The sequence below is a fragment of the Notolepis coatsorum genome (assembly GCF_963971535.1).
Source record: "Notolepis coatsorum genome assembly, chromosome: 18".
Classification (NCBI taxonomy): domain Eukaryota; kingdom Metazoa; phylum Chordata; class Actinopteri; order Aulopiformes; family Paralepididae; genus Notolepis; species Notolepis coatsorum.
The window spans coordinates 42,639,679-42,649,678 of NC_140182.1; the positions used below are offsets into that span (position 1 = coordinate 42,639,679).

At 42.7% G+C, this 10,000-nt stretch overlaps 1 protein-coding gene across 1 annotated transcript in view; it reads left to right on the top strand.

Moving 5' to 3' along the window:
- LOC311245342 (voltage-dependent calcium channel subunit alpha-2/delta-1) overlaps positions 1-10,000 on the top strand; it is a gene marked incomplete at both ends in the record, with an annotated part of 125,592 nt that overhangs the window by 31,091 nt on the left and 84,501 nt on the right. The window contains 5 exons of the mRNA XM_084335185.1: positions 4,507-4,665; positions 7,036-7,140; positions 7,932-8,010; positions 8,643-8,692; positions 8,847-8,936. Of these exons, the coding sequence (XP_084191311.1) occupies positions 4,507-4,665; positions 7,036-7,140; positions 7,932-8,010; positions 8,643-8,692; positions 8,847-8,936 (483 nt within the window). The remainder of the gene's footprint in view (positions 1-4,506; positions 4,666-7,035; positions 7,141-7,931; positions 8,011-8,642; positions 8,693-8,846; positions 8,937-10,000) is intronic.

A 10,000-nucleotide genomic window follows, 5' to 3' on the forward strand; every position in this document is an offset into this window, starting at 1 on the left:
CTGTGGTAATAGGATCACAAGGGAACAAGCGAATTTGCACTTTATTCAGATGTTCCGGCCTGGGCTCTTATTATCAGACTGGCAAATGTAAATGTTTATTCTCTGAAATAGCTTTCAAGAAAGTGACAAAATTTACAGCTGTCAAAGTTAACACGGTATTAACGCGTTATCGCCCGATTCTATTAACGCCACTATTTTTTTTAACTCACGATTAACTTACAAATAAATAAAAAAAATTATATATTTTTTTTTACTAGACTTCACTCAGGTGTATTATTGATGCTCTCATTGATACTATGTTTTAGGGCTGTCCCCGACTAAGGATTTGGATGGTCGACTATGATTGGCCAAAATTTGGTTGACACATTTTTTTATATATAATATAAAAATAAAATGTATCATTCCATTTGGGCTGTGGGAGGTGCTTAATGTCTGAAGGAGTCGACTGAAGGCTTCTTGTCCTCTGCAAAAGCATGCAATTGGTCCACTGATGGATACATCTTGATATTTGTCTAGTCTAGTGTGTTCATTAGATTGGTGAAATCCTCTTTCAGTGCCTCTGTGCCTGTTTTCGTAGGCAGTTAGCCTCTGGTATGCGTGCCATTAGCGTTAGCCACGCTTCTAGGCCTCTTTTCTTTTGGAAAGAATGATACAAAAATTTTATTTTATTTATTTTTGTATATATTCGACTAAGAGGTTGGCCAGTCGACTACGGCCCCTTTCGACCGATTATTCGACTAATCGACTAATAGGGGTTAGCCCTACTATGTTTGTTTCTGAAGTGTGTGTATGTGTGTGTGTGTGTGTGTGTGTGTGTGTGTGTGTGTGTGTGTGTGTGTGTGTGTGTGTGTGTGTGTGTGTGTGTGTGTGTGTGTGTGTGTGTGTGTGTGTGTGTGTGAGAGATATATATAGAGAGAGAGGGGGGTGAGAGAGATGAGGAAGGGGCAAGAGAGAAAGAGAGTTGTGAGAGTGTGTGTGAGAGAGAGAGGGGGGGTGTGATTACTCAACCCTTGTGTGGGTGAATGTAACAAGTTTCTAACGTTTTCTTTCCCCTATTATTTCATGCACACTTTATTCATTGTTTTAAATTATTATTTTCTTTTAAGTTATTTTGTGCATCACTCTGTTTTGAATTTGATGCAAATTTGCAATGCATGAGGGTCATCCTTTTGTGTTAAATGGCTGCATAAAGCAATCATTTGTTGACTCTCATGTTGATAATAGTATTAAAACTTGGAACTTGAAAAAGATCTGTTTAAGGTAGAACCAAAAAAAATCGATTAATTTGCGATTAATCGTGAGTTAACTATGGACAATCATGCGATTAATCGCGTTTAAATATTTTAATCGATTGACAGCACTTTCAAAAAACATGTTGCTTTTTCAGCAAAGCTTTAAAACCTGTATTCTTTTTTTGTTGTCATTTACATATATAGGTTTAGTAGGAAAGAGGAGTTTTGAAAGCAGCGTGTGATATATGTCGTGTGCGCCTGCGGGAGCTCTGTGTTCCCTAAAGAAGAAGCAGACAATATTTCAAAAATCTGTGATGGCAATCATATTTCTCCCGCGGAGACTTGAGATATCCTGTTGATCTCCTCTCAACTCTCCAACGGTTCAAGAGCGCCATCTGGTGGCCGATCGGCGGATCGCCCAAACAGCAAACCGGAAACAGAAAGTGGTGCTCATCCAAATTCGGTCCGACCACTCGCTATAGCTCCCGGGGCTCCATCTCGACACACTGGATAATCAATCGCTCGCCCTAACTCAATAAACAACGTTATTTGGACGTATAGTATTATACAACCTGGAAATGGTTCATCTAGATCAACATCCCATAATAGCAAAATTTCTACTCCAAGCTGATTGCCCAACGGCCCGAGGAGACTGGGGTAAGTTTCAGCGTTTATTATTACCGTGTTCGATACAAACTGCTCTGATGATCATATCACCCACACTACATGAATCATCTAACGTTGGCCACGGAATTATAAACGACCCCCCCCCCCCATCCGGTCAACATCAGATGATGAGTAGTAACTTCTAGAAGCACGTACATTTGAATTTTTTTATCTGGCGCCGATCGCTATCAAACTGTATTTGATCATCAATATAATGCATTTAGGGCTATAAATCACGTTCTGCAGAATGCTGCAGAAAACGATAAAAACATATTTATACTTTAGACCGTATTTTAGTATGAATATGTGAATGAAAAAGTAGAACGTTGCTACATCCTAAACGATAGATAATTGACGTTGAATGGGCCATAGTAATGTCAATTTAGCAATACAATTTAAAAAGTTATAGCCCTGCAAAGAAGGGGAACTTCTCCATAGACAAATAGAGCTGGCAGAGGATGGTATAAGGATGTACATAAGCGTGGCAGAGAAAGGGTTAATACCAGGCTATATTCACACTCCCCATCCTCCGCGTCTGCTTCTCTCTCTCTCACACTTTCCTGTTCTCGTCTTCCCACTCTCCCTCTCACCTCTCCTTTTAATAGAATATGTGATAAAGAACACCGTCTGGTATATGTTTGCAATTAAGTGCGCTTCCTTAGCTTCCTGAGTGTGTGTGTGTGTGTGTGTGTGTGTGTGTGTGTGTGTGTGTGTGTGTGTGTGTGTGTGTGTGCGTGTGCGTATGCGTGTGTGTTCGCTGGTTTTCCTCGCGGTGGCGCGGGCGCCAGGGCCGGGGAATATGGAGCGGCCCGCGGGGTTGGCATTCCCATCGCCGTGCATGGCGGTGTTTTCCTTTGGTCATGGCATGCTTTAATGGGGGGTGTGTCTTGGATGGGGATGTGGTAGGGATTGATGTGTGAGGTGTTCGGGGGACTGACTGTTCCGGGGGGGTTCACATGCCTTTGAGCGACATTGTACTATTGTACTTATTTTATGCCTATTCTTAAATCTGCACATTTACATTGCACTACTTTTATTGTCTTTTATACCTATTATTATGTCTGAAATGTATGAATTTTATTTAATTTGTCAATTTGTGTGCTAATTTTATGCCTATGTTCATTTTTATACTAATTGCTGTGGTGCACTCTGGACTGAGAGTACTATGTAGATAGTTATTAATATTTATTATTGTTGAATTGTAGAAATGTGTGCATTGAAATGTCTGAATTGTAGGGCAGCAGAAGGGATCTGAATTTGCAGTGCTGCATCTGTATGTCTGTAACTGTCAATCAGAAAAGGAACTTCAAGAACATCAGGCCCATCTTAAGCACACACCTACACATGCACATGCACACACACACGCATGCACACACACACATTACATGCTGGTGTCTGCCTCTTCGTATTACTGCCTGTCTCTGTAGATCAGAGTTTCTAGCCTCCCTATTGGCTGTCTTGCAGAGACGCATTGATTGGTTGGGATCGATGGGGTGCAGCATTGTTTTAGAAGAGTTCTGCAACACAAGACGTGTTGCTTTGCTGCCATTATCCTCTGTCCCTAATACACTGGGATTAAAGCTGGGATATGTTATTATATTCTAACAGTGTTACAACCAAGCCTGCATGTCTTGCCCTAAGGCCTCAACAGTCACAAAAAGATGGTTAGTTTCCCTATAGGCATTGGTTGTAAAATGGTGGACAACATGAAGTCGGACACGTTTTTATCAAAAATAATAATATTTATTTACTATGCTTCTCAATATCAAAAGGTGGAGAGCTGGGTACACCAGCATCCTTGGTTCAGGCAAAACACACGTTTGAACAAGCAGCAAAAAAGAAGAAGAACAAGAATAGAATTTTAGTTCTGTTCTGTTCTGTTCTGTTCTGTTCTGTTCTGTTCTGTTCTGTTCTATTATGTTATGTTATGTTCTGTTCTGTTATATTATGTTCCATTCTATCCTGGACCTATTACAATACATGTAATAAAAACACTGTTGTACATGTCATTCAAGCACATCTAGTAGATGGAACACCTGCTGACTTACCCCAACTCTTTAACGAGCAGTGTGTCTTTTGTGTGTGTATGTGTGTGTGTGTCTGTGTGTGTGTGTGTGTGTGTGTGTGTGTGTGTGTGTGTGTGTGTGTAGGTGTGTGTGTGGTGGGAACAACAGGGGGGAGGGTCTCACCTCTAATAAGATTGTGTTGCTGCGTAAACTCATTCTCCTTTGGTGGAATCTTGTTTCCATGGGAACCAACCGGATCATTGTGCTCCGAGGATGCAAAGCAATTAGTGAGACTTGATGAATGTGTCTGTTTACCACTGCACGATAATAGCCAAGGCCAGGTGATGTGCACGTGGCGCCGTGGCGGGGTGCACTTTAGCATATGTGTGTGTGTGTGTGTGTGTGTGTGTGTGTGTGTGTGTGTGTGTGTGTGTGTGTGTGTGTGTGTGTGTGTGTGTGTGTGTGTGAGCGTGAGCGTGCACGTTTGTGCATATAGGCGCGTAAGCTTGCATCTGTGTGTTTGTGTGTCATTGGTATGCACATGCTCACATTTGTATTTCTGTGTGAATAATTTCAACACTGCGACTCTTTCGTTTTCCCAGTTCAACACCAAAGTCAGCAACACGGCGTGTTTCAACCATCTGGTTCAAGCCAACGTGAGGAATAAGAAGCGCCTCAAAGATGCCGTCCAGAACATCTCGGCTAAAGGGATCACCAACTACACCGAGGGGTTTGAGTTCGCCTTCAAGCAGCTGGCTGACGTGAGTTTAACATTTGCATTTGTTTGATTGGAGTTCCTTCCTGCATGAAACACGGGCACAGCGCCCGTCCAACTCTACCACTGGAGACCTGTGAGGGAAGTGTTGACATCACCTGTGAAGCCCTGACACTTCTAACAGCCATGGATTATCTTACACTGCCACCTGGTGGTTGAAATGTTACCTGTCTTTCTGCCTCCCTGGCTGACCAATTACCCTTAATGTAAATATGCAAAATCTCTGTTTGACCATTCTCGTTCTGCTGAAAGTTACCATCTGAATATGATACTGTAGTCCATTGTTAGATGTCTTATGTGAATCCATCATTTACCTCACGTCAGTGTAGATGATGTACAGTGTTTCCCATTGTTTCTGTGGTGCTGCCAGGCCTAACGTTTTAAGATGTAAAATAAAGTTTCTTTTTCTCGACATGCCAGAAACAGAAACGGTGTTGATTGTGTACGGCCTGTCTGAACAGTGTCACTTCAGTGTGTGTTTGTTGTGTGTCTGAACAGTGTCACTTCAGTGTGTGTTTGTTGTGTGTCTGAACAGTGTCACTTCAGTGTGTGTTTGTTGTGTGTCTGAACAGTGTCACTTCAGTGTGTGTTTGTTGTGTGTCTGAACAGTGTCACTTCAGTGTGTGTTTGTTGTGTGTCTGAACAGTGTCACTTCAGTGTGTGTTTGTTGTGTGTCTGAACAGTGTCACTTCAGTGTGTGTTTGTTGTGTGTCTGAACAGTGTCACTTCAGTGTGTGTTTGTTGTGTGTCTGAAGAGTGTAACTTCAGTGTGTGTTTGTTGTGCGCAGAACAGTGTAACTTCAGTGTGTGTTTGTTGTGTGTCTGGACAGTGTAACTTCAAAGTGTGTTTGCTGTGTGTCTGAACAGTGTAACTTCAGTGTGTGTTTGTTGTGTGTCTGAACAGTGTCACTTCAGTGTGTATTTGTTGTGCGTCTGAACACAGTGTCACTTCAGTGTGTGTTTGTTGTGTGTCTGAACAGTGTCACTTCAGTGTGTGTTTGTTGTGTGCAGAACAGTGTCACTTCAGTGTGTGTTTGTTGTGTGTCTGAACAGTGTAACTTCAGTGTGTGTTTGTTGTGTGTCTGAACAGTGTCACTTCAGTGTGTGTTTGTTGTGTGTCTGAACAGTGTAACTTCAGTGTGTGTTTGTTGTGCGCAGAACAGTGTAACTTCAGTGTGTGTTTGTTGTGCGCAGAACAGTGTAACTTCAGTGTGTGTTTGTTGTGCGCAGAACAGTGTAACTTCAGTGTGTGTTTGTTGTGTGCAGAGTGTAACTTCAGTGTGTGTTTGTTGTGTGCAGAACAGTGTAACTTCAGTGTGTGTTTGTTGTGTGCAGAACAGTGTAACTTCAGTGTGTGTTTGTTGTGTGCAGAACAGTGTAACTTCAGTGTGTGTTTGTTGTGTGTCTGAACAGTGTCACTTCAGTGTGTGTTTGTTGTGTGTCTGAACAGTGTCACTTCAGTGTGTGTTTGTTGTGTGTCAGAACAGTGTCACTTCAGTGTGTATTTGTTGTGCGTCTGAACAGTGTAACTTCAGTGTGTGTTTGTTGTGTGTCTGAACAGTGTCACTTCAGTGTGTGTTTGTTGTGTGTCTGAACAGTGTCACTTCAGTGTGTATTTGTTGTGCGTCTGAACAGTGTCACTTCAGTGTGTGTTTGTTGTGCGCAGAACAGTGTAACTTCAGTGTGTGTTTGTTGTGTGTCTGAACAGTGTAACTTCAGTGTGTGTTTGTTGTGTGTCTGAACAGTGTCACTTCAGTGTGTGTTTGTTGTGCGCAGAACAGTGTAACTTCAGTGTGTGTTTGTTGTGCGCAGAACAGTGTAACTTCAGTGTGTGTTTGTTGTGTGCAGAACAGTGTAACTTCAGTGTGTGTTTGTTGTGCGCAGAACAGTGTAACTTCAGTGTGTGTTTGTTGTGCGCAGAACAGTGTAACTTCAGTGTGTGTTTGTTGTGTGCAGAACAGTGTAACTTCAGTGTGTGTTTGTTGTGCGCAGAACAGTGTAACTTCAGTGTGTGTTTGTTGTGTGTCTGAACAGTGTAACTTCAGTGTGTGTTTGTTGTGTGCAGAACAGTGTAACTTCAGTGTGTGTTTGTTGTGTGTGCAGAACAGTGTAACTTCAGTGTGTGTTTGTTGTGTGTCTGAACAGTGTAACTTCAGTGTGTGTTTGTTGTGTGCAGAACAGTGTAACTTGTGTGTGTTTGTTGTGTGCAGAACAGTGTAACTTCAGTGTGTGTTTGTTGTGTGCAGAACAGTGTAACTTCAGTGTGTGTTTGTTGTGTGTCTGAACAGTGTAACTTCAGTGTGTGTTTGTTGTGTGTCTGAACAGTGTAACTTCAGTGTGTGTTTGTTGTGTGCAGACCAACGTCAGCAGAGCGAACTGCAACAAGATCATCATGTTGTTCACTGACGGAGGAGAGGAGAGAGCTCAGGCCGTCCTGGAGAGACGCAACGCTGACAAGAAGGTAGACACGCTCACACACACACACACACACACACACACACACACACACACACACACACACACACACACACACACACACACACACACACACACACACACACACACACACACAATGTTACAGTATATACACACAGGCACCCAGGCTCACAGGGACACATTCACAGTTTTACTTGTTGATATCTTGCATGAGTGTGTTATAAAAAAAACGTTCATCTTCGGTTTCCAAACAGCACATGAAAAAAGGATGAGATGAAGCGGTGAGAGAGGGAAAGAATTAGAAAACAATCCGCCGAGCAAGCGGCAGATCTCAGGATGTATTGTGACAGGAGTCGAAGACACCGGTGAACACGCATTCCACACAGGTTGAATCACGTCACCTTTATTTTACCCTTCTGTGTCAAATAATATGCAACGCGCTCCTCCTCCCGTATCGCTTAGCAGCGCGGCAGCCTTCAAAGGAGCGACTGTGAGGATACACTGTGCACCGAATGCCTCTCAACAGAACTCACAGCAAACCTCTGACGGATTGATTCCAGTGGGTGATTTGTTCACGTTCAACAAGGAGAAGCTGTGCATGAAACAGTTGTTTACCACAACCCTCCCACTAACATCTCATTCATGAGGGGATGCATTTAATGATTTATGCCAACAAGAGTGATGGTTTACCCTCCTTCACCCTCCTCCACCCCCCCCCCCCCCCCCCCCGCCCTCACGTAATGCTCTTGTCTACCACAGTATGGTTATTTGTTTGTGTCCTGAGAACGTTCTGTTCTTCCGAATGTTCTGTTGCAGGTGAGAATCTTCACTTTCTCTGTAGGCCAGCACAACTACGACAAGGCACCCATCCAGTGGATGGCATGCGCCAACAAAGGTACAGGCACACAACAGAGAGCGACACACAAAACGCTGATGGAGACAAAGAGAGTCGCACATCCATTCAAACCAGATCAAATTTGTGTGAATATCAGACTAACTATTTACATTTACAAAATAGGTCATCTATAGCATGTAATCGTCTAATTGGCGTTATTCTTCATAGTTTTTCACGTACACAGTTACTGATTGTCTTTGTTAAATGTCCGCGCTGCACATGTGCGTAGGAGGGTGAATGGTCTTTGCACAGCACAGGCTTTTAGCTTACAGTAAGTGGCACATTGCCACCAGGTGTGTGGAGGAAATGCATGCATTATAATTGTCTACTGTGATCAGCTGTTTACACACAGAGCTGCCAGGCTATAATATTCCCTTTTAAAAGGATTTAAAAAAAAAAATGGGTGATTGGAATTTCAACCTTGTTATGGCCGACTGGGTTCCTCGAGTCTAGACAGACTGAAGTGTTTCTACAGTATGTGGTTCTTTTAGAGTGGGGCTCAATCAGTCCTACCAGCCTGTATCTACATGAGTCTATTGCCCTCAGTATTCTGTTTCTGTTGGATAATGAATTGCTCTATCGATCCATATGTGATTATTAATTATTTTTGTCTAATCCGTTCATCCTTCTAGGATACTTCTATGAGATTCCCTCTATTGGAGCCATCAGAATCAACACACAGGTGCTGTGAAGGTGTAGCTATACACACTGTAACATGTACAATATGAACAAAATGTGTCTGTTCTTGTATTCTATGTCCATGCCTTGTATGATAGTCAGAAAATAAATCTGTATCAGACTTTATGAATTAATGTGCAGTTACGTGTGTGTTTCAGGAGTACCTAGATGTGCTGGGAAGGCCCATGGTTCTTGCGGACAAGCAAGCTAAACAGGTCCAGTGGACTAACGTCTACCTTGATGCCCTGGTAATGCACTTCACCAGTTAATTAAGGTGTAACGGGTGTTAAAGGAACACACCGACTTTTTGGGAAATTCGCTTATTTGCCATCTACCCTGGAGTTAGACAAGCAGATACCCTTTTCTTCTCTGTGCATGCATTCGGCTTAGGGAACAGCCGCATCGTTAGCCTAGCTTAGTCATTCACTGGAAGTAAGTGTGCCAGTGTAGCCTAGTTCCCAACAGTCACGAAATACACTCCAAATACAACTCCTGTAAACATGTTGTGACCTGTGTATTTACTATGTGGAGAAATACAAATACAAAATTTGACATTTTCGTTTTCTAAGCAGATATATAGCCTAGTCATAAAAAAAAATTGCGGAACCACTGCTGCCTGGCACAGTGATTTAATCACCTCAAAAGCCCTGTTGCTTTTGAAAAATGGGGCTTTTGAGGTGATAAAATCACTGCGCCCAGGCAGCAGTGGTTGGGCAAAAAAAAAGAGCAGTGTGCTACTGTAACCAGGGATGTACACAGACATTGCGGGGGGCAGGTGCTCAACCAAAAAGAAAGGGCACATGGATATGTCTTACTCTGCTGTCTGTACTTTACCTCTTAATCAGCCTCTCTCTCTCTCTCTCTCTCTCTCTCTCTCTCTCTCTCTCTCTCTCCTCTCTCTCTCTCTCTCTCTCTCTCTCTCTCTCTCTCGTCTCTCTCTCCGTCTCTCTCTCTCTCTCTCTCGTCTCTCTCTCTTGCTATCCGGACACATGCTATTTGAAATATGAATATAGAATATAGAATATTAGGCATATAAATTACCTTATTATGGCCAACTCACACATCTATGGATCGGGCCAAATCTGCTCTTTCCAATGGTAGAGTTCAATCTGGATTTTGTACCACCAGGCGCCCCTGACAGGGGCAGCAAAAAACGTGAATGAAATCTTACTTACAGTTACTTTTTTGACGTTCACAGACGGTAAAGAAACGAACTACGTTCTATTTCATGGCAATAACGTTCAGGTTTGTTCAAACCCGTGAGATATGATCCCGAAAATTACGTTGAAAAATTATTTCACGTCAGACGGTT